Source organism: Mytilus galloprovincialis, chromosome 2 (assembly GCF_965363235.1).
Source record: "Mytilus galloprovincialis chromosome 2, xbMytGall1.hap1.1, whole genome shotgun sequence".
Taxonomy (NCBI): domain Eukaryota; kingdom Metazoa; phylum Mollusca; class Bivalvia; order Mytilida; family Mytilidae; genus Mytilus; species Mytilus galloprovincialis.
In genome coordinates, this window is record NC_134839.1 from 15,135,864 (window position 1) to 15,162,188 (window position 26,325).

Genomic DNA, 26,325 nt, shown 5'->3' on the forward strand with positions numbered 1-26,325 from the left:
GTCATTTACAAAATCACATGCAATTATTTCAGATAGATATGATTGAAACAAAAGAGCAGATATGTGGTGGTAAACCCTTTGTAAAGTTTCTAATCTGTAAATTGTATTGTTATAAATTAGCCCATTATTTTTTTTTAATTTGAATAGTTTCACATTTTCATGTTGTAGCCTTTTATAGCTGATAATACAGTTTGGGTTTTTCTCATTTTTGAAGGCCATTCAGTGACCTACAATTGCTTATACTTTTGTCATCTTAACGTTGGTGGAGAGATGTCTCATTGGCGATCATATCACATCTCCCTATATTTATAAAACCTATAACTTACGTTATAACATGATTGATAACAATAGGGTCTGGTGGCATCAACAAATTATGTAGCTTTCCTGGAATCTCAGCAAATTTCATTCTTTTACACTCAAAGATCTGAAACAACAAGATATACAAATGTACAAAAGTATATCAAATGATTTTCATAATTGTACTAAAGAATAAATCAAACAATCGCACAATTAATTTTTATAATGATAATTCACAGGAATGAATTTAAATGGACACAAACAATGTTGGAAACAAAATACATTGATTTTAAATTTAGACAAGTTTAAATAGTAAAACTTTTAACCAATCTGCTGTAAAGGTTCATTAATTAACATGAATTCATTTTTCAATTCTAATTTCAGATTTTCAATCTGTGCTTGTTTCTCTAATAACATAAATTATAACCTGCTCAAGATATTTGTCACAATTAATGTATTCTCTCTCATTTGGATCCTGTAGCTTGTGTGTTTTAATATACTGCCATAAAGCACTGATAATAACTGGTCTTGTCTGAGTGTGTACTCCTAATAAACGTGCAAGTCGCTGGTCCAACTTAAACTGTGGTGGCTAAAATATATACTAATTATTATACGTCTTTAATAAAAAAAAGTTTGCAAAGTGAAAATATAAAATTGATCAAAAGTTGTTGATTTTTATTGAGTGATTGAACTTTTTGATTATAATTTTTTCATTTTGAAAAATATTTCTCTTATGTGCCCAATTTATAATATACCATTCATTGTAGTTCCATGCTAAAGACATACATATATGACTGATGCATGAGTAATTAACTCTTTAACGAAAAGGGTCTGCGACTGTTTGTTTAGAAGTTCTGGTTAAAACTGATTGTAGAATTAACTCCTAAGATTTTTTGTGAAATGAGCCGCAGACATTTAGTTTGTTTTCTTACTTTTATAAATAACAAAATTACATACAAATAGTTCTCTTGATTTTTTTTCGTACTTAAATATATCAAAAAGGTAATAAGAAACAGCATGACAATTTCGGCTGTCTCTGGCAACTGTTTTTCAGACTGATTTGATTTACTAGCATAAATACAAAATATTCTTAAATAATAGCCCACCTGGTAATCAAGCATTAACAAGACTGTGCATTTAACATTCTGGTCACCTGGACGTTTGACTTGGAATCCATCAGTTTCTTGTGTACTTGGTGTACGGTGCCACTAAAATATTCAACAGTACATATAACAATCAAATAAACAGCTGCACAATGAGTGCCCCCTCAACCCAGCAATCATTACTCATCACATGAAAATGTTCTTTTATGAGGATTAATTGCTAATTACTCTGGAAAAAACAAATCATATTGTTAAAAGTACACAGACCATCAGAACTCTATTTTAACTTAGAATTAAATCACATGGAATACTGGAGTAAGTGATCAATATCCTTACTCTGGAATGATGGATAACCATTAAACATAATATATACATCACCAATTTATCTGATCAAAAATTAAAAACATGATAAAGGTTTATGTTTTTGTCAACAAATAAAATATTACCTCCACGAGATGATTGTCTGGTCCATACAATTCTTTGTCTAGTTCTATCACCAAGCTTTTAAAGAATGATGAGAATTTCCTTTTAAGTTTTGATGTGTCACTTATCTTTGCACTGGCAGCCTGAAATATACGTATTTATACATAAGTATTTTTTATAGTGTTTAACATACTGTAGATTCATTTATTTTTGTTGGTAAAAATTTTCTTTAAGGAAAACTTGTCAAAATCACAAAAAACTTAAGATTGACCAATGAACTATGAAATAAGGTCAAGGTCAATTGAAACCTGCCATACTGACAATTCCCCTTACATTCATTAACTGCACCAAACATTATTAACCTACTATTTATAAAATTTTTTGAACTTAAATTTATACTTTTAAAGTAGTCGTTGAACCTTGAAAATGAGGTTTAGGATAATGGAAATATGACAGAACGAAACTTTGTAACATAAGGTCTCTGCATGCACGGTATTAGGCATCCAGGTCTTCTTCCCACTTCAGAAATATAAAGCTTTAAACAAATAGCTTACACCGCCTCTATCGCCAGTTAGTAATACATATGTCTCTCATACTACTACAACGAAAAGGCGAGACAAAAAAAAAATGACAGTTCCATGTTCTCGTTTTTTAAATAAATTTAAAAAATCTTATCTTTTCTATTTGGTAGTTCTATAAAGCATGCCAGCTGGTAAAAAATAGGAATTATTTTTTACCAGCTGGCATGCTTTATCCTTTTCAACAAAAAAAAAGACCTTCTAGTTTTTGTGTTAACATCAGTCAAAGTGTTGAAATTTTGTTTTTAAAGTCAAAATAAATGTAACTTTGTCAAGTTGTATAATATTAAAAGTTGTTTTTTTGACGTTTTATGCAATATGATAACAGATTGATATACAATGTATAAATCATCTATATTTAAAAGGAAGTTGGTAACCTTATGAATATAAAATATAAATTTTGAAGGAAAACAATGCATCAAGTTTGAAGATTTAAAGATTTTAGGAAGGTTTTTGCGAGAGTTCACGTACTTTATTTACAAATGTACATTTAATCGAGAGAATGCATCAAATAACATAATTGACTAGGGTGTCCATCTAGAAACCAAGAACACTAACAGCAAAAACAGTCAATAAAAGTACCAAACCAAATACAGTTATCGTTCTAATTGTATAATGAATTATTCTGTCTAGACCACTTACATCTTCTAATAATCTTCCTTCTACTCGAAGCTCCCATGATGCAACAGTCTCTTCTCCATCCTATAAAAGATATGTTGATTTAACATTTTTGTAGATGCACACAATCTGTTTATATGGTCTTGTTTTAGCCAAAAAGACTTTGTTTACCTCACATAATAACTGTTTAAATGATCTGTTGTAGTCTGAAATTACTTCATTAATCAGTGTACTGTCGACAAATACATGTGAGATAGTTGCAAGAAATAAACATTGTCATCTAGCATAGAAACAGCATCCCATAAAATTTGTCACATATCTGAACAAATTTCTAATTGACTAGTCAGTATTTATTTACTGACACAAAAGATCTTATGTAAAATGTTTTATTAAATTACACTTTGACTTACCTCCCCTTCAGCTTTGGCAGGAAAGAATGTGTTAGAAATGAATATTCTTAGTTTTCTCTTTTGCTAAAACACAAGAAGGACAACTTAACTTACAAATATACAAAGTTACAAACATACCAATTGTGTGTGTAAAAACTTTCTTTTTTAAATACGAAACAGAGATTGTTATCATTTTCAAAACAAAGGCAATCTGTGACTATTCTCAATTTGAAAACAGCAACATTTTCAGGAAAGTGCTGTACTGCCACATCCTATCAAAGACCAGTTGATGAACCTATCTTTTTTGCAAATAATGCCTGGTGTCAATCCATGTCATGCCATGATGGTGGTGTAAGTCTATAGTTATCTACAGAAAGGTTATTTATAGAGTGATCAACTAGCAGTATTTGGCCTATGAGAAAACATTCTGAACAAGCAGTTGTTTTTTTGTAACTTTTTGTCTTTACAGTAAGAGTGATAGCCATGTTTAATAGTGTCTTGGAAGATAATAATTATTATTAAACAAGATTCTTAATCATAAGTTCTCAAAAGTTTGATAAAAATATCTTCATCAAATGATTTTTTTTTTGTAACAGTGGTGGCTAAGTTTTAGATAGAATCAATGAAGATCATTAGTGTGTAATTAGTGTGTAATTTACCCTTAGACTGGATGCAATTTGTCCAGCATGTTGTTCTTGAATTTTGTTTTTATTGTATTTTACATCATTTTTTTCCTGTAGAGGTTGCTGGTATGATTGATTGAGATAAAAAGTGAATCTACTGTTTAACCTTATGGTTGAAATCTCAAAAACATGTTTAACCCTGCCGCATTTTTGCGCCTGTCCCAAGTCAGGAGCCTCTAGCCTTTGTTAGTCTTGTAGGATTTTTAATTTTAGTTTCTTTTGTATAATTCGGAGTTAAGTATGATGTCCATTATCACTGAACTAGTATACATATTTGTTTAGGGGCAAGCTGAAGGACGCCTCCGGGTGTGGGAGTTTCCCTGCTACATTGAAGACCCATTAATGGCTTTCCGCTGGTGTCTGCTCTATGGTCGGGTTGTTGTCACATTGACACATTCCCCCATTTCCATTCTTAATTTTATATCTTTTGAGGTGACATAAGTAAAAATTACCAAATGGTCTTGTAACAATTTTCCAGCCAAATTAAAAAAATCTTGAAGATACTGGTTTCATATATTATTGTAATTTCTGATATTGTTTAGGGAAATCTCTTCTCTAAAAGATGATACTGTATATACAGATTTGTACATTTGCCTCCTGATACTTGTTTGTTACTCATCTTGATTGATTGATTGCTGGTGTCCTTTTGGCTATATCATTATATTTTGAGAAAGCTGAGTGGCCAGATAGAACTGTAGACCATTGGTCAGAAAAATGGCAATCCTAGTCAATTGAGATCAGAGTTGAACACACCAGTAACGTGAGGGGTTCAAATTCAAAACCTCAATGATGACAGGCTAGTGATTGCTGTGAACTATTTAAACCATTCTGCCATCGATTCCCCACCCCTTTTTTATCTATTTTATAATTCTCCAAAGTTTGGGATATAGTTGCTGTTGTATTTCATGAACATATATTCAATAAAGTTTGCTATTTACTTTCATTGGTCTTTTTAAAGCTTCCTGAATATCAAGTTTCTTTCTCATTATTGTAGCATCTAATTTTCTTTCAAATGCCAGTAAGTCCATATATGCCTGTGATTCAGGTACTAAATCTCTAACCTACAAAATAAGAAACAACCATCAACGTTATTAATTACTACCATGGGAAAATATATGACTGTCTGATTATGGTGGGGGGGGGGGGGGGGGACCTTCATTTCCTTATTCTTTATTTCTTTTTACCTTTTTCTATTTTGACCACCATTCTTTTTTCTTTATTTTTAAGCACCCCATTATTCTCTATCCTTTATTTTATTTGTTTCTCTATTTCTTATTTTTAAGTCCCTTTATTCTGCATTTTTGTCCATTATTCATTTCTTTATTCTGTAAACCCCATGAAGACCCTAAACTATTAGAAAAGGTTCAAAGTAACTAGGATGAACGACTCATTGGGATTTTATTAAATTAACCATATTTTAAAAAGGATTAAATCATAAAACCATAACAAGATATCAAATAATTCAATCAGAACCCATAACAGGATAGAATAAAATGTATGTTTTCCAAGACAATTTAAAAAAAATAATGTTATATAATAAAGATATTATCTTTTTGAAATAGCAATTTATTCATCTTTTAAATTTAAAATAAAAAATTCTGAGATGAAGTAAATACTCCTAAAGTGTTTTTCTGAAGTGAACGAGAGTTACCTTAAGCATTAAAGTACATTTTCCAACATCTTGTTGGAATAATTAAGAGAAAGTAAAAATAATACTGCTAAAAACTCAAATCTAGATACTCGTAGTTCAATTTTGTAATTCAATCATAAATTTATTTTTTAAGATAAATTAAATGCAGCCAAATTGATGAAGACTTTTTTATCTAAAATTTTTTTTGGAATAATTAAGAGAAATTATACATTTGCATCCTTCTGAAATCTGAAATAAATTAAAAAGGAAACCAATCAAAATCTTTCAAGTAATTGATAGGTACCAAATTTAAGTAGCTGAAAAACTGACAAATAGCTTAATATGTTACATAATGTCTATTTGCAAATCATTTTGAAAAACAAATTAGTCATTTGGCGCCTATATATATATCTTATTTACTCTTTGGACTTTTTATTGGCACTTGTTATGAGTTAGTCCAGCCCTTTTTTCAAAGAACATGTGACACAAATGGGGCGTGGTAAAAGTGTAGTACATAAGTTCTATCATCACATGATGAATCCGAAACTATTAATGCCTATTTATAGATCTGATTTGAACTTAACAGTCGTATAGTATTTCTACATGATTTTGAGTTTATAAGCCTTTTTTGAAAATCGTCTACTTTTTACAAATACATTATTAGGGCAATAATGCAGAAAGAAAGTTTTATCAACGCATGCATGCATACAATTCTATTTAATGTGCTAGATGAACTTTCAAATTATTTAAAAAATTATTAATCTGCGAACAAGGCATTAATTAACATATGTTTTCATACACCGCCCAGATACTACTTTTTGTCACCTATTACCTTGAACAAGAATCAAAGTAGGTTATGCGGTTAAATAATGTTGGTTGTAACTAATGCGTAAAGCTTAGTACGCTTAAACCTAGTTGTTAACAACATCATTGCAACAATGCCATTAACTATTTAGAATATTTTTAAATCTAAGTCCTGATTGAGTTCACTTTGGAATGACAGAAAAGTTATATTATTTAAAATAGTGACCACTATTTCAATTTGAAATTTTAAATGGTATATTTAATTAAACATTTTATAATTTAAGGGACCTAATTGGTAGGTTGGGCAGTATAGACAATGCTAAGAAATTATCAGATTAATGTATATTCTGAAGTCAATTTTAGCAACAACGAATTTGATATTGGCTGTTGAAAAAGTACCTCAATAAATGGTTTAGGACTATTATTTTTCATTTAATTTCCAAAGTATATGAAAAAGAACATTTCAACATGAGTAAGTCAAAAGGAAATTTATATAGACCTCATACCATTCATACTATCATCTACAAGATTGCATCACATTACCATGATGCTAAACGGTAATGCCCAGTATCAGTTATGGCGGATGAGACACTGCTATATATGCAAAATGTACTTATTGGTTGGGCAATAAAACATTCATTTGGTCAATTCTTTTTATTTAAAAGGGTAACTTAATTAAAACAATCAATTTGGGATCATTCTGAAGACTCATTTACAAAGTAGTTTTTTAAGGGAGTGGGGAATTATATGAAACATCTCTTCCATGTAAAATATGACCTTCTTATACTAGTTTAAATCCAGAGCAATCCAAAAATATGAACAGGACCTTTAATAATTTATATCATGACTGTAATTTAAATTTTCTTTACTACTGTCAATATATAGTACCTGTGTAATCTATATATGGAAACAATTTAGTTATATTTATCATTAAATGTAAATAACAACCATCTGTCTTATAAATGGTTTATAAACCTACAAAGTACTCTATTAAACATTGACATGCCTCATTTCCATTTAAAAAGTTATCAACAAACAAAATTTACCTGACAAAACTACAGACTTGGGAGAATATGTGACTTATTGTACGTACCCTTTGTGGTAAAATTTTATCAGCCACTTTCTTCTTTTTTTGTTTCCTGAAAAATATAAATAAAAAGTTTTTAGAAGTAATAAACAATGTCATAAGAAAAACAACTTTGCAAAATCTAAGTTTCCAGATGACTTAGTTGTTCACCATAGAAACAAGAGTCCTACTTATATCCTCGATCAGCTCTCACAAAATCTCAGCAACATTCATGTATAACTTTGTATGCACCAGTATTATTAAGTGTGATTTCAATTTCAAGCACTGGGTAGATATCACTTGTAGAAGGACTATTAGTCAGTGCATCAGTACCTACATGATTTACGACAAATTTTTTTTATAGCACCATTGATAACTTTAGGAATTAATTTAAAACTTAGGCTCAGGGAAAGTTAACTTTTGATGGATTTGGCTATTCTCTTGGGGTCCATTTTGGTCAAACTTTGGATTCAGTATCATTTGTGGGATATGGATTTGGCTATTCTCTTGGGGTCCATTTTGGTCAAACTTTGGATTCAGTATGATTTGTGGGATATGAATTTGGCTATTCTCTTTGGGTCCATTTTGGTCAAACTTTGGATTCAGTATCATTTGTTGGATATGAATTTGGCTATTCTCTTTGGGTCCATTTTGGTCAAACTTTGGATTCAGTATGATTAGTGGGATATGAATTTGGCTATTCTCTTTGGGTCCATTTTGGTCAAACTTTGGATTCAGTATGATTTGTGGGATATGAATTTGGCTATTCTCTTTGGGTCCATTTTGGTCAAACTGTGGATTCAGTATGATTTGTGGGATATGGATTTGGCTATTCTCTTTGGGTCCATTTTGGTCAAACTTTGGATTCAGTATCATTTGTGGGATATGAATTTGGCTATTCTCTTTGGGTCCATTTTGGTCAAACTATGGATTCAGTATGATTTGTTGGATATGAATTTGGCTATTCTCTTTGGGTCCATTTTGGTCAAACTTTGGATTCAGTATGATTAGTGGGATATGAATTTGGCTATTCTCTTTGGGTCCATTTTGGTCAAACTTTGGATTCAGTATGATTTGTGGGATATGAATTTGGCTATTCTCTTTGGGTCCATTTTGGTCAAACTTTGGATTCAGTATGATTTGTGGGATATGAATTTGGCTATTCTCTTTGGGTCCATTTTGGTCAAACTTTGGATTCAGTATGATTAGTGGGATATGAATTTGGCTATTCTCTTTGGGTCCATTTTGGTCAAACTTTGGATTCAGTATGATTTGTGGGATATGAATTTGGCTATTCTCTTTGGGTCCATTTTGGTCAAACTTTGGATTCAGTATGATTTGTGGGATATGAATTTGGCTATTCTCTTTGGGTCCATTTTGGTCAAACTATGGATTCAGTATGATTTGTGGGATATGAATTTGGCTATTCTCTTTGGGTCCATTTTGGTCAAACTTTGGATTCAGTATGATTTGTGGGATATGAATTTGGCTTTCTCTTTGGGTCCATTTTGGTCAAACTATGGATTCAGTATGATTTGTGGGATATGAATTTGGCTATTCTCTTTGGGTCCATTTTGGTCAAACTTTGGATTCAGTATGATTTGTGGGATATGAATTTGGCTATTCTCTTTGGGTCCATTTTGGTCAAACTATGGATTCAGTATGATTTGTTGGATATGAATTTGGCTATTCTCTTTGGGTCCATTTTGGTCAAACTATGGATTCAGTATGATTTGTGGGATATGAATTTTTGTTGGAATCGGTCAATATTCAATCAAGTACACATTTTACAGGCTTGTATGCAGACTTAGGCAAAACCAAAAACAACAAGAATGTGTACATAGTACATGGATGACCCACAGCACTAGTGTTTTCTATGGGTCAAAACTCTAATTTGGCATTATAATTAAAAAGATCTTATCATAGGGAACATTTAGTTAGTTTCAAGTTGATTGGACTTCGACTTCCTAAAAATGTACATTGACCAAAAACTTAAACCTGAAGCAGAATAGACAAAAAAAAAACAGACCGAAAAACACAATGCCCAAATGTGGGGCATAAACAATAGACCATCTCTGATTGATTATGAGAAGTTCAAACTTCCCTTATTACTCTTAACTGCTTTATTTTTTGTTAAAAATGTAACAAGAGGTCACAAGTATAAGAGAAAAGAGAGGATATGAGATATCCATATATGACACAAAATCAGTATGTGCACAAAAAAGCAAAGGAAAAGCACTTTCATTTTTGTTCAAAGATCATTCCTATTTCAGGAAAATCAGCATACAGTTCTATGCATAAGATAGCAGAATGGGAGGTCCTACTACTGAGATACTCACCTAGTTGCATGATTCACCGTAACAAAAACCTTGCAACAATTTGTGAATTTACAGTACTCTTAATTTATAAGAACACTTCCATTCACATAAGTTTTTTAGAAAATCAGTTTCACTTGAAAAATGACCACATTTCATTTAAAAATCAAGAGATCATATAATATACCCATTAAAGTCCACTGAACTTAATTTTGACCATACAAAACACTATTCATCTAGCCTCCAAACAATTTAGTCTTCCACCTAAATGAGCAATAATCATGGCAGAACTTTGTTTTATTACAAAATAATAAACACTATGGCTGACCGATATTTTTAAAGATATTTAATAGCATTCTGTTTGTGAAGTTAACCTTGGATCTTTATCATAGATCATCACTATAGTTTTGTATTGTCAACCTATAACTGTAGCTACTTTAAATATTGCTCTACTTCTTGTACTATTGGGTATTTCTAAGGACAAATTATGGAACAACAAAAATAGTATGAGATAAGATAGAGATTGTAAAGAACCAGCTGTGCAATGGGGACATGATACACACCTCCCTGTAGTTTACATTAAAACTAGATGATGCTTTTGTTATCAAATATACCCATGCCATTTCAAATCTTATGAAAGTTTTAAAATATTTTGAAAACTTAAGGTTTCTGCTCTATGGTCAGTTTGTTGTCTCTTTGACACATTCCCCATTTCCATTCTCAATTTTATGGGAGTGCATAAACGAGATTTGAATAAACTTTTACATACTCTGCCAAAATGGAATATTATATTCTGATATGTTCAAAATATAATATAAATGATTGTTTGTTTTCAAGCTACTGGGTTGTGAAAGAATGAGACATTTCATAGCAAGGGATTATACAGAGAACAAGAATGTGTCCATAGTAAAAGGATGCCCCATCCGCACTATCATTTTCTATGTTCAATGGACCATGAAAATGGGGGGAAATCTTAAATTTGGCATTAAAATTAGAAAGATCATATCATAGGGAACATGTGTACTACATGTAAGTTTCAAGTTGATTGGACTTCAACTTCATCAAAAATACCTCGACCAAAAAGAAGACAAACAGACGGACGTACAAACCTGCAAACATAATGTACATAAATACGGCAAAAAAAGAAAGATCATATCATAGGAAACATGTGAACTAAGTTTTAAGTTGATTGGACTTCATCAGACTACCTTGAGCAAAAACTTTTACATCAAGCTGGACAGACAAACAGACAGACGAAAAGACAGACATAAGGACAGATGAACCAACAGACACACAGACCGAAAAACATAATGCCCCTAAATGTTAATGGGGCATAAAAAGCATCATTAAGTGAATAAAAGGTAAACTATAAATGTTAGAATTTAGGAATAAAATATGAGATTTAAATAACTCTTATCAAATTCTTTCAGAATCTCAAATGAAAAACAGGAGTCACCACCCTTATTTTTCAGCTATAACACAAATAATGATATATTATCTATTACATATTTGAATTGATTAGATATATAGGTGAAAAATTGCTTGTATGTAAAAACCCTTGGGATAAAAAAATGTATACGTATCCCCTTAAATGATTAATATACAATGAATGTTGATACATATGAAAGTAAAACAAATACAACTTTCTATTATGAATGTTTCCAAATGTATACCATGGGAATCAACTATTGGTTTTGTCACTTTTAAACACAGAGACAGTCCTATTACATGTACTTTTTTAAAATAAGACCTTTTACATTCCATTGCAATTAAAATCAAGAAAGTGCAGTGGATCTTTAATCTATTTCATTTTGATAACAGGTAGACAGACATTAATAGATAAACAACTGGATGAACAGACTACAGGCGGCAATCAAAATCACTTTATGCAAACAGCTGCACAAAAATTTCACTTCAAATCTTTAAATGGTGACTCATTCTCAACAAAAAAGTAACACTTGTCAACAGTAAACATACCCAGACCACCTCACCTAAAAAGAAACAGAAATTGGGCCAAGATTACAATAGCTTAGGAACATCTTTTTCTTACCGAAAAAACCCATAACTTAGTCATAACAAAGTGGAATTTCTTACTGAAGTTCAAATTACATAACTACACAAGTTATGGAGCTTTTCTGTGAAGGTCCATTCTGTTCAAGTGTAAATTGATATACATTTGTAAGAAGATGTGGTATGAGTGCCAATGAGGCAAAGTTCTCTCCATATCCAAGTCAGAAGATTGTATAAAAAAGTTTCTCAAACTTATGTCATTTTTTTGGTGTGGAAAATCATCATTTCAATCCCAAATTCAAATGTAATGCAAAATATACTAATTCACTGCTTTGCAGGGTGTGTAACAGAATGATCTTTTTTTAAAAGCTTTAGATAGAAATACATGTGCATTTCAGAAGTGATAAAAAGTTTCATCATTGAATTCCAAGTTTTTTTTTCAAAGAAACAAAGCAGAAAAAATTTCTGACCAAAAGCTGGATGGGAGAAGGTGCATACTATAGCCTGACTTAGCTTGGCCCTAATATTAAGTCAGTGCAATAAAGGCATTCACAAATGAAATTACTTTGTTTAAGTCAGTCAAATAAAGGCATTCACAAATGAACTTACTTTGTTTAAGTCAGTCAAATAAAGGCATTCACAAATGAACTTACTTTGTTTAAGTCAGTGCAATAAAGGCATTCACAAGTGAACTTACTTTGTTTATCAATCTTAAGCAAATTCTTATTCATGTTACATAAAGAAAAGTCTATATTAAATCTATCATTGTCAGTAACAAGATTGTACATCAAAGATGTGATCAGACAATTTGACTATTTATAGGATAAAAATGTATGCAAAAACTATCAGACAGAAAGGTCTAACATGAGGTATTACATAACATATTTAACAAATCGATACAACACTAGGTAAATATGTAGTTCATATAAAGTTCTATAATGTTGGAAACTAGACCATTTCTGAAAGATTAAGAAGCTCCTACTACTGTATACTTTTGACAACAATTGGCTCTATGGTGCATTTAGTAGGTCTTGTTCTTGGCATCTACCTCTTTCATAAGAGGTGGACTTTTGATTGATTGATTGATTTTTGATCACTTTTAGCAATGTTGGCTATTTCTGAGCAGCAATTTTTTTATTGGTGGAGGACCCCCTATATAGCTAGTGCCAAGAGAAAAAATATTAATTGACCATCATAAAACCCAGGAAATTAAGATTGGAGTTAGTCTCACCTGCCACTTGTAGGACTCAAATTCACTTCCTCAATGTTGACAGAATAGCTAGTGACTGAGTAGTAGAACAAACTTAGACCACTCGACAACAATAAAGGCCAAGAGGAAATTTGAAATTTCTGGATAGATGAATAATTAAAAACATGACTTTTTTGAATTTTTGCATATCTTTTATTTTCTGGGTGCACAAAAAGTCTGACCAAAACTAAAATCATGAAATTTTGTCTTGAATTTCTATAAATTGTCGCTATAGAATAATCACTATTTCAAGATATAACCTATGTTTTTCCCAATTTGATAATTTTGTTCAGTTACTTATTCAGAGAATTGACCTGCTTTAAACCAGCACGAAGTGAGTATCAAGTAACCTTATAATCTTTTTAATACTCAAAAGTATTCAAGACTGCCTGTACTTTAATGCAGCCCTTTAATGACAACATACCTAATTGGCAGACTAACATATTTGAAATAGTGCTAAATTTTCCCCCTAATTTGTACTATGACTTGCATTTTTTTTTGTAATGGAATATTAAGCATTAAGTAACGTAATAGGATTAAGCTCTTATAGTTGAACATTTCAGAAGGTACATTTCACCTTCTGAAATGTTCAGTGCATTTCAGAAAATTACCTAGTCTCATTTGTAGACATAAAAAAGTAAATAATTATTTGATAAATAATAGAACTGATTTTGGAAAGAAATACAATTGGTAAATTGAGGAGGTTTGGCTTTGATTTTGGAAGTTTATACATTTATAACTGAAGATTATTTTAACCTGTTACTTGTATGATTAATCTGTTAAAGATAATCTGTTCCAAAGTTAATCTTATAATACAAAAGTAAGAAGAGGTATGATTGCCCATGAGACAACTAACCTTATATAATAATACATGAACAAAAGATGTAAACATTTATATAATTAACTCTTTTTAGGCCTATTTTAGTTACCATATAATCTATCTAATGTTGATTCAGTTATTTTCGTGGGATTCAATTTTCGTGGATTGAGGAAAACTTGCATATTCGTGGATATATAGTTTCATGGTTTTGCCAAAGTCTGCAGACCAGCCTATAGAAAATTTGTTATTCGTTGTACATTTAATTTTGTGGTTCACCTGTACCCAAGAAATCCACGAAAATTGGTATCCAACGAATAATAATAAATCCACAGTATCTATTTTATTCTATATCATCGCTTAGTATCAAAACCAGCAATATCAAAATAATTTATTTGGTCTTCGAACTGCATTAATTCAAGACCTACTTATGGGTACATAAAGACTTAACAGGCAGTTGGTCTGCTAAATGATAAGTCTGGTAATTTATAACTTTGAGAACTTTCTTCCCCATCAATTTTTTTTTTTGCCAAGACAGTCCAATATAGAACATGCAAGACTCTCATGTGAAGTCAAGGTCTTTAAACACCCCATAGAAGTAAGACTGTCCAAACAAAACTTTATACTTGACTACTGTTTCCATTTCTTGTCACATGTGGGTAGAATCAGACAAACTAGGTCTATTTTTATCATATTTTATCTATTTATTACAAATTTATGTTTGCATGTTTGTTAAAAACTGTCTAACCCTTTAACATTCTAATATAGGTCAATTTGACCAATAGGACAAGTTTACAGACAACTAGTTTGTATTAGGTCTTGTATCTTTGACAGTTTTTGACATACATAGATGGGGTTGAGGGCTCGAGTCCATACGGGAATGCCAGTAACATGATTTTATGTTCCAATAAAATGCTTCGCAGAGCGCAGCTAGATACAACCATAAACATCCAACCCTGAACAGTTGGGGCAATAATGGACACAATATTCCCGCTTGATACAGGTCTGAATATGGATCGCAATTAAATCTTTGACACGTAATAGGTTTCTGACAGAGAATAACTTTAGTCAAAGAACTCAGATAGGTTATATGAAGTGAATTTATATCCAATTTTGCTATTGTGCAATACACCATGCTGTTGCAAATTGACCAAAAAAAAAAAAAAAAAAAAAAAATACAATACACTTTGGTTTTTTGGGAGAAAAAAATACTTATTTCTGAAATCTTAAGAAAAATTGTTCCACCCACAATTTCTCCCCCCCCCCCCTCCCCTCTTTCTGCCCCAGGTTATCAAAACTTAACATTTAATTAAAAGTAATTGTCCATTAACCATTAACAAGGACACCCTTGTTTTCCCCCCTTTTTTGCCCCTAATTCCTAAACAATTTGAGCCATAATCCCCAAAAGCCAATCATAACCATCCCTTTCTGTTACTGAACCTTGTGGTATAATTTCAGAGATCCATACACCATTCCACAAGTTATTGTCTGGAAACTAGAACCAGATGCTCCGCAGGGCGTAGCTTTATACGACCGCAGAGGTTGAACCCTGAACGGTTAGGGCAAGTATGGACACAACATTCAAGCTGGATTCAGCTCTAAATTTGGATTGTGATTAAATAGTTGACACAGCATAGGTTTCTGACACAGAATGAATGTGTTCTAATGAACTTAAAATTTTTGTTTCTCTTAGAGCAATTCACTATGCTGTTGAATATTAATCCTCTCAAAAAAATGTTTGAAGAAATTTTCTTTTTTATTTATGAAATTTCAAATGAGAAAAATTGAACCCAATTTTTTTAATCACATCCCCCTTTCCCTTATTCCAAAACTAATCTCAATTAAAATTTCTAATGGAGTTTGCAACAATAACTACTCATTTAAATACATCATAAAATATTAAGATGTAAAAAAACTGCTTGTTATCACTGAATGGTAAAGATTATTTTAATTTATCAGTTGGTAGTAAAAAGTGAATATACATTGTATATTGTATATAACAAAGATTTAAGTTGATTCTGGACAAAGAAAGATAACTCTAATTAAAAAAAAATTTGATATTTCACAATATTGTGCAATCAGATATTTCTTGCCATTGCGCAATACTGTGCAATTGAAAAGACTTGCTATTGCACAATACTTAATATAATAATTTAAGATCCTGATTTGGACCAACTTGAAAACTGGGCCCATAATAAAAAATCTAAGTACATTTTTGGATTTATACACAACACAATTTAAGATTTATGTTTTATTATTAAAATATCAAAACATACTAAATCTACACATAATATTAAAATAAACTGTAACATAACAGTACATATCTTTCTACATTGGATGACTAATAATATAATACATTATTGGCTTTCTTGGGGCTACTCATTCACTTAAAAGAATTTGAAATAAATATTTCAAACTATTCAAAATATGAGAAAATAAATTTAAAACTTATCAAAATATGAGAAAAATAAAAATAAACGATTAGTAAAAAATGTTCCTGGGGCGATCCCCAGGAATGAACCTATTTTCCTCGACAGGAATGAACCTGAGGCGATCCCCAGGAATGAACCTATTTTCCTCGACAGGAATGAACCTGAGGCGATCCCCAGGAATGAACCTATTTTCCTCGACAGGAATGAACCTGAGGCGATCCCCAGGAATGAACCTATTTCCTCGACAGGAATGAACCTGAGGCGATCCCCAGGAATGAACCTGAGGCGATCCCCAGGAATGAACCTAGTTCCTGGGGCGATCCCCAGGAATGAACCTAATTCCTGGGGTGATCCCCAGGAATGAACCTAATTGCTCCTGGGCGATCCCAGCATAGTAAAAATACTACTTAAAATACAATTTGTTCCTTGACAGGAATTAACCTATCTGATGTATTATTGAATTGGGGGAGTATGATTCCCCTGGAATTAAAAAGCAAAGGCACATATCATTTCCATATGAGTAGCCCCTAACACAAGAGGTAAACAAATGTTGATATTTTTAAACTAACAAACTAGATATATAGAAGAAAATATAACAATGTCATATAGCAATTTCAAATCACTCTTTCTATAACATCGATTTTTTAATAGATATATTTTGACTTCGCTGGAATGCATTGCATGAGACACACTTCAGCTTGAATAAAACATAACAAACTAAACAACTGTATGAATTATTCTTAAACAGAAATACCAAGAACTTGCAGTCAGAATTCCACAATATTGGCCTGACTGTAACTAAAATAACACCTTCAAATACTTTACATATTTTTAATACATCCATATCATACCTAACATGTACGCTAAATACCCAGTTAATGCACAGGTGTAGTTGGGGATGGTGGGTGGGATAGCTGATTGTAATTGCATCCAATACAACGATGCTTTCTCTCAATTCTTCAACAATACTCTAACCCCCCTCTAGGGCACTATTCCTACTAAGCTAAAAATAAATGTTATGTAATTGCCTAAGAATAGACTATGATAACTGCCTGCTGAAATCATTGATAACAGATGTATTGTATTGTGTATAAACTATAATTTAATAAATCAAATTTCCTTTTATACACAACACAATTTAAGATTTATGTTTTATTATTAAAATATCAAAACATACTAAATCTACACATAATATTAAAATAAACTGTAACATAACAGTACATATCTTTCTACATTGGATGACTAATAATATAATACATTATTGGCTTTCTTGGGGCTACTCATTCACTTAAAAGAATTTGAAATAAATATTTCAAACTATTCAAAATATGAGAAAATAAATTTAAAACTTATCAAAATATGAGAAAAATAAAAATAAACGATTAGTAAAAAATGTTCCTGGGGCGATCCCCAGGAATGAACCTATTTTCCTCGACAGGAATGAACCTGAGGCGATCCCCAGGAATGAACCTATTTTCCTCGACAGGAATGAACCTGAGGCGATCCCCAGGAATGAACCTATTTTCCTCGACAGGAATGAACCTGAGGCGATCCCCAGGAATGAACCTATTTCCTCGACAGGAATGAACCTGAGGCGATCCCCAGGAATGAACCTGAGGCGATCCCCAGGAATGAACCTAGTTCCTGGGGCGATCCCCAGGAATGAACCTAATTCCTGGGGCGATCCCCAGGAATGAACCTAATTGCTCCTGGGCGATCCCAGCATAGTAAAAATACTACTTAAAATACAATTTGTTCCTTGACAGGAATTAACCTATCTGATGTATTATTGAATTGGGGGAGTATGATTCCCCTGGAATTAAAAAGCCAAATGAAATGATTTCATAAAATGAAAGAATGAAAGCCCCCAAGAAATAATAATGCTAACAAATACAAATGTAAAAAAAATAAAATAATAATATATATATAAAAAAAAATAAAAAAAAAATAGATTTACAATACAATAATTTCAACAACAAACAAAAAAAAAATGACACATTTCTGTTGTGCGTTAGAAAGAACCCTCTACCAGTTCTGAAGGAGTGACCACTGAAATCACTTTCTCTCTAACCCAGGCGGATTAAATCTGTCTTAAATAGATAAAATTTCTTGCGTTTAATGCTTAAAGTAGTGTGACTGTAGTTCTGACACATTATTACTATGAAGGCAGGAATCAAGGTATTGTTTTCCTTATATATTCGGGTGCTATATAGTTCTGAAGTCTGCCTCAAGATATGCTATCCTCATATATTCCGGTGCTTTATAGTTCTAAATTCTGCATCCGAAAACGATAGGTTAATAAACGAAAGTTGAAAGTCACTGTCGTTCTAACACATAATTACTATGAACGCAGGCATCAAGGTATTGCTTTCCTTATATATAACGGTGCTATAAAGTTCTGAAGTCTTCATCGGAAAACGAAGGTTTTAATATCTGTATCTGTATCTGTATTTTTTCTGTAAAATAAAATAAAAGAAACAACCTGGGAAGTCTTAGTAATCCTTAAATACTCGAGAAGGTTTAAATATAATACATTAATACTTAATATTAAGATAATAAACGACCTGTGGCGATCCAGCAGATGTAGTGCAATAAAAAAAAAAGAGAATGAATGACCTGTGGCGATCCAGCAGGTGTAGTACAATATACATTAAGAGCATGAATGACCTGTGGCGATCCAGCGGGTGTAGTACAATATACATAAAGAGCATGAATGACCTGTGGCGACCCAGCAGGTGTATTACAATATACATAAAGAGCATGAATGACCTGTGGCGACCCAGCAGGTGTAGTACAATATACATAAAGAGCATGAATGACCTGTGGCGATCCAGCAGGTGTAGTACAATTTACATATTAAAGAGAAAGAATGACCTGTGGCGATCCAGCAGGTGAATACAATATACATAATAGAAAGAACGACCTGTGGCGATCCAGCAGGTGTAGTACAATATACATAAAGAGAAAGAATGACCTGTGGTGATCCAGCAGGTGTATTACAGTATATACAGAAAGAGAATGAATGACCTGTGGCGACCCAGCAGGTGTCGTACAATGTAGTACAATATACATAAATATAAAGAATGACCTGTGGCGATCCAGCAGGTGTAATACAATATACATAAAGAAAAAGAATGACCAAGAAAAAGAATGACCTGTAGTACAATATATATAACATGTATAAAACAAGACGTACATGACGTAGTGCAATATATATAAAGAGCACGAACGACCTGAAATATAATTATATAACTGTACTGTATGAAATGGCCACTTGGGGAGATCCCTGCATGTGTGGAGCAATCTAAACTAAAGATATAAACATGATAAATACTGTACATGTGTGCTACATGTACTATGTGCTGAAATATAAAACATATAAACTAAATACATACATGTATGCATTACTTATACTAAGAAATGTCCACCTTGGGAGATCCTGGAATGTGTAAAATAATCTAGTATAGAGATAGCAAAATAGAATAGAGATATGAACATGATAAATACTGTGTGCTTCATGTACTATGTGCTGAAATATATACATTTAAATTCATATTATTTCTTAATATACTGTACGAAATATACACCTGGAGAGATCCAGGCAGGTGTGGAACACTCTGGAATAAATTTTTATAAATATGATAAAAACTGCGTGCTATGTGATGAAATATCATACATATAAAATGAATACATATGACTGAGAAATGTCCTGGAAGGTGTAGAATAATCTAGAATAGAGATAGCAATCTATAATAGATATATGAACATGATACATACTGTGTGCATCTGTACTATGTGCTGAAATATAATACATATAAATATATATTCATACTTATACTGTACGAAATGTTCACCTGAAGAGATCTCTGCAGGTGTGGAACAATCTAGAATAGAGATATAAATACTGTGTGATACTAGGTGCTAAAATATGAGACATTAATACATAGTATTACTTATTATATATGTATCTGCTGTTATTACAGATGTATGTTTTGCTATCAATAAAATACAAAATATTACTTATACTTAACAAAGGCAAAGACAGTTAAGTTTCCACCAATACCATATATTCAGTTGCATATCCTTAAGAAGTTTAGACATATATACGTGTCCTCGAATCTCCATGCTGCTCTTCACACCGTACTGCACTAGTATATGATAAACCCGTATATATGGTAGACCTGATGTGTTCTGTATGATCTAAAAGTGCCCTCAGTGCTGTTGGGCTAGTGTTGAAGGACTTGCGGAATTAATATAGTTGTAAGGACTAATCTGAACTACTGATTAGGACGACATCTTCTTCTCTCCTGGTACGGAATTGACCTCAGACTACGTAATTACTAATTCCACTCGGTAAAACAGAAGTCTTCTCCATGTCTAAGTAAATAGATGTCCTTTGATTAAATATAGTTATAGGGTTGCTGCTGTAATATTTTCTACGTTGAGGCAAAAGAGTTTCCACCAGAGGCAGGGTTCTGTATAATAACCATAACAGATTCGTATGTATCTAAATGTATAACGATCACTGAATCCCCGAGCCTGGGCGGTAGAAACATGCTTATCGGCTGCTTATTCAAAACGATGAAACGTTAAAGAGTCGACGCAATTGGAAAGTGTATGTAGAGCTGGGAGTAGTGTGTATACTGATATAGCATGAGTTCAAAAGTAGTGTTTAGGGAATGTTTACTGCCGTCGACATAGCAATAAAAACTGGCGGGCAAAATGTACGGGAAACTTGTAATGATACTGACATTTCTGGAAAATGTTTGACAAACAGTTATTTATTAATTCAAAGTTGTAGATTTCAATACTGAACGAACATTTACACACTTAGTCTACTCGATCGTGGTTCTATTCCCATAATTGTTATTGTTTACATTTATGCGGTGCATTGTGGGATCGCGCACTTGTAAATGCTGTCATGGCCGAATGAATGTCTCGATATCGAAATAAGGTCAATAAGCCCTTTCATAGCGTGAGCTGGACATCTCTTGTTCTTGTTCTCAACTCTACACGAAGTGTTTAATTCCAGTTTCGAAATATTATGGATCATAATACGATGATCTCTGTTACCTGGGCGCGTACCCATAGCACACACTTGGAAAAGTTATAATTTTATTGAAGAGATAATCATTACTCAATCAAATGAACAATATCCAATCACTATTCCAAAGAAACGTATAACAATGTCAATATTCGTTAACATAAGAATATTAAAAAGATTTTTCGAATATGGTTCGAAAACAGTAAATAATAGCTGATTGTAATTGCATCCAATACAACGATGCTTTCTCTCAATTCTTCAACAATACTCTAACCCCCCTCTAGGGCACTATTCCTACTAAGCTAAAAATAAATGTTATGTAATTGCCTAAGAATAGACTATGATAACTGCCTGCTGAAATCATTGATAACAGATGTATTGTATTGTGTATAAACTATAATTTAATAAATCAAATTTCCTTTCAGCATATCAAAGAACTTCAAGATTTCAATTTTTGTTAAAATCAGACTAAGTTTAATTTTGGACCCTTTGGACTTTAGTGTAGACCAATTTGAAAACAGGACCAAAAATGAAGAATCTACATACACAGTTAGATTTGGTATATCAAAGAACCCCATTTATTCAATTTTTGATGAAATCAAACAAAGTTTAATTTTGGACACCGATTTGGACCAACTTGAAAACTGGGCCAATAATCAAGAATCTAAGTACATTTTTAGATTCAGCATATCAAAGAACCTAACTGATTCATTTTTTGTCAAAATCAAACTAAGTTTAATTTTGGACCCTTTGGACCTTAATGTAGACCAATTTGAAAACGGGACCAAAAGTTAAGAATCTACATACACAGTCATGACAGTTAGATTCAGCATATCAAAGAACCCCAATTATTCAATTTTGATGAAATCAAACAAAAGTTTAATTTTGGACCCTTTGGGCCCCTTATTATGTTGGGACCAAAACTCCCAAAATCAAACCCAACCTTTCTTTTATGGTCATAAACCTTGTGTTTAAATTTCATAGATTTCTATTTACTTATACTAACGTTATGGTGCGAAAACCAAGAAAAATGCTTATTTGGGTCCCTTTTTGGCCCCTAATTCCTAAACTGTTGGGACCTAAACTCCCAAAATCAATACCAACCTTCCTTTTGTAGTCATTAACATTGTGTTTAAATTTCATTGATTTCTATTTACTTAAACTAATGTTATTGTGCGAAAACCAAGAATAATGCTTATTTGGGCCCTTTTTTGGCCCCTAATTCCTAAACTGTTGAGACCAAAACTCCCAAAATCAATCCCAACCGTTCTTTTGTGGTCATAAACCTTGTGTCAAAATTTCATAGATTTCTATTAACTTAAACTAAAGTTATAGTGCGAAAACCAAGAAAATGCTTATTTGGGCCCTTTTTGGCCCCTAATTCCTAAAATGTTGGGACCAAAACTCCCAAAATCAATACCAACCTTCCTTTTGTGGTCATAAACCTTGTGTTAAAATTTCATAGATTTCCATTCACTTTTACTAAAGTTAGAGTGCGAAAACTAAAAGTATACGGACGCCGGACGACGACGACGACGACGACGACGACGCAGACGCCAACGTGATAGCAATATACGACGAAAATTTTTTCAAAATTTGCGGTCGTATAAAAATGCTTAATTTTTTCCCATTTTGGCCCATAATTCATAAACTGTTAGGACCCAAATCCCCAAAATCAATCCCAACCTTCCTTGTGTGTTTCTAAACCTTGTGGTTTAATTTCATATATTTCTTTTCACTTATACTAAAGTTATTGTCTGGAAACCAAATGTCTTCGGACGACGAAGCCAGACTGCAATGACTACAATGTGATATTATTTGACATGTGAAGTGAATTTGCCTCTTACTGACTGGAATTTTTTTCTCTGAAAACTATTTTGATTTTCAATTTTAAATAGAATATTTTCAAAGAATATTGTAAAGCAAATCACTGATTTGAAGGAAATGATTATTTATGTTAACAGTGCCATATGCATGTGTTTTAAAAACATTTTATAACCAGATGCTCCGCAGGGCGCAGCTTTATACGACCGCAGAGGTTGAACCCTGAACGGTTGGGGCAAGTATGGACACAACATTCAAGCTGGATTCAGCTCTAAATTTGGATTGTGATTAAATAGTTGACACAGCATAGGTTTCTGACACAGAATGAATGTGGTCTAATGAACTTAAAATATTTTTTTTGCCTTTGAGCAATTCACTATGCTGTTGAATATTAATCCTCTCAAAAACATGTTTGAAGAAATTTTCTTTTTATTTATGAAATCTGAAATCCCCAATAATAAAAAATCTAAGTACATTTTTAGATTCAGCATATCAAAGAACCCCAAGGATTCATTTTTTGTTAAAATCAAACTAAGTTTAATTTTGGACCCTTTGAACCTTAATGTAGACCAATTTGAAAACGGGACCAAAAATTAAGAATCTACATACACAGTTAGATTCGGCATATCAAAGAACCCCAATTATTCAATTTTTGATGAAATCAAACAAAGTTCAATTTTGGACCCTTTGGGCTCCTTATTCCTAAACTGTTGGGACCAAAACTCCCAAAATTAAACCCAACCTTCCTTTTATGGTCATAAACCTTGTGTTTAAATTTCATAGATTTCTATTTACTTAAACTAAAGCAATAGTGCAAAAACCAAGAAAATGCTTATTTGGGCCCGTTTTGGCCCATAATTCCTAAAATGTTGGGACCAAAACTCCCAAAATCAATCCCAACCTTCCTTTTGTGGTCATAAACCTTGTGTTAAAATTTCATAGATTTCTATTCACTTTTACTAAAGTTAGAGAGCAAAAACTAAAAGTATTCGGACGACGACGGCGACGACGACATTGACGACGCCAATGTGATACCAATATACGACCAAAAATTGTTCAATTTTTACGGTCGTATAAAAACTAAAATTAAAACAGGTGCATATATATGTGAAATATTTGATTCATAGAGTATATTGTGTAATAGTGATATAACAAACTAAAACTGCACTCAAAATATATGTTTTTTTTAATATTTTTTTTTTTTGCAAAAGAAATGAAAAAAATCAATAAATGTCCTGAAACTCATTTGCAAAAGCAGTAACATAACTGTGTCTTATTAAGTGTTTGATGATGAATATGTTGAAAACACTATTAAAGGAATAGTTATAAATATATTTTTGAAAAAAACAAAGATTTCAAACTTGATTTGGGTTTTGTGGTAATAAGCATTGTGTGTAAATTTCATAACATTTCATTGAGACTAAGTTAGAGAACTGAAACCAATTTTGGGATGTATGGATGTACATGTAGTCTGACAAGGGTAAAACTTAATGCCCCCTCTGCTACAGCGGGCCAAAAAAATATACACCACAAAATATTAATTTAGATCAATTTGAATTTCCGCCATCTTTCTATTCTATATTCAGTGATATTGTTGTCTTTTTTCAAAACTACCTCTGCCATTTTTTATTGGGAAAAATGCATATTTTTTATTGAAATTGGGAAATATTATTCTAAACACATCTCCGATTTTTTGATGACCTTTACTGTCTTTTTTGCACTGTTTTTTCATGTATATTTTGGTTGTCAGACATTTTCAACCCGGAAGGTACTTTTCGGAGAGGGGAAAGAAACAGAAGTAATGATGGTACTTAATGCATTGACAAGAGTGCACACACTGAAATGTCTCGCCTTCTTTACTAATCATTGATATTATGTTGATATTCCTAAATATAAAGCTTTATTACGACTGTCACATAAACTTAACATGAATCATGAAAATGAGGTCAAGGTCAGTTGAACCATATGCCAGGCAGACATGTACAGCTAACAATGCTTCCATACAACAAATATAGTTGACCTATTGCTTATAGTTTAAGAAAATAGACCAAAACACAAAAACTTAACTTTGACCACTGAACCATGAAAATGAGGTCAAGGTCAGATGACATCTGTCCGCTAGACATGTACACCTTACAATCATTCCATACAACAAATATAGTAAACCTATTGTATAAAGTATGAGAAAAACAGACCAAAACACAAAAACTTAACTATAACCACTGAACCATGAAAATGAGGTCAAGGTCAGATGACACCTGCCAGTTGGACATGTACACCTTACAGTCCTTCCATACACCGAATATACTAGACCTATTGCTTATAGTATCTGAGTTATGGACTTCACCACCAAAACTTAACCTGGTTCACTGATCCATGAAATGAGGTCGAGGTCAAGTGAAAACTGTCTGACGGGCATGAGGACCTTGCAAGGTACGCACATACTAAATATAGTTATCCTATTACTTACAGTAAGAGAGAATTTAACATTACAAAAAATCTGAACTTTTTTCAAGTGGTCACTGAACCATGAAAATGAGGTCAAGGACAATGGACATGTGACTGACGGAAACTTCGTAGCATGAGGCATCTATATACAAAATATGAAGCATCCAGGTCTTCCATCTTCTAAAATATATAGCTTTTAAGAAGTGAGCTAACACCGCCGTAGCCGCCGCCGCCGGATCACTATCCCTATGTCAGGCTTTCTGCAACAAAAGTTGCAGACTCGACAAAAACCACTTGTGTTACAAACACCATGATGATTATGATCAGAAAACTGGATCTCAAAAGTGCTTTATAATATCAAAATAATAACATGAATACGATATTTACAAACATTACTACCAATGCCATCACTGTTTGGGGAAAATGTAAAACTTTTTGGGAGGAATTTTAAGCCATTTTTTTTAGTAATTGGGAATTTTCTCTAGGGGAAAAGGCCGAATTTCTGCTGTAATTTGTGGCAAACAATATCACTGATATTTTAATTGTTGTTCATGAGCATTGCATCATTCTAGTCTATAATAATTGCTGTTCATGA

The 26,325-nt window shown here is 32.4% G+C and overlaps 1 protein-coding gene and 1 long non-coding RNA gene across 4 annotated transcripts in view; both read right to left on the bottom strand.

The window, feature by feature from the left end:
* LOC143062968 (SWI/SNF-related matrix-associated actin-dependent regulator of chromatin subfamily D member 1-like) overlaps window positions 1–26,325 on the bottom strand; it is a 72,324-nt gene that overhangs the window by 6,109 nt on the left and 39,890 nt on the right. For all 3 annotated transcript variants that reach the window (XM_076234844.1, XM_076234843.1, XM_076234842.1), the window contains 8 exons: window positions 7,619–7,664; window positions 5,030–5,152; window positions 3,430–3,492; window positions 3,044–3,103; window positions 1,847–1,966; window positions 1,404–1,505; window positions 725–886; window positions 327–424 (listed from right to left, as the gene is read on the bottom strand). In XM_076234844.1, the coding sequence (XP_076090959.1) occupies window positions 327–424; window positions 725–886; window positions 1,404–1,505; window positions 1,847–1,966; window positions 3,044–3,103; window positions 3,430–3,492; window positions 5,030–5,152; window positions 7,619–7,664 (774 nt within the window). The remainder of the gene's footprint in view (window positions 1–326; window positions 425–724; window positions 887–1,403; window positions 1,506–1,846; window positions 1,967–3,043; window positions 3,104–3,429; window positions 3,493–5,029; window positions 5,153–7,618; window positions 7,665–26,325) is intronic.
* Window positions 16,219–21,882, bottom strand: LOC143062967 (uncharacterized). Its single transcript, XR_012974897.1, has 3 exons — window positions 18,028–21,882; window positions 16,695–17,956; window positions 16,219–16,623 (listed from the first exon to the last, which is right to left on the bottom strand). It is a non-coding gene; the product is annotated as an uncharacterized LOC143062967 (long non-coding RNA).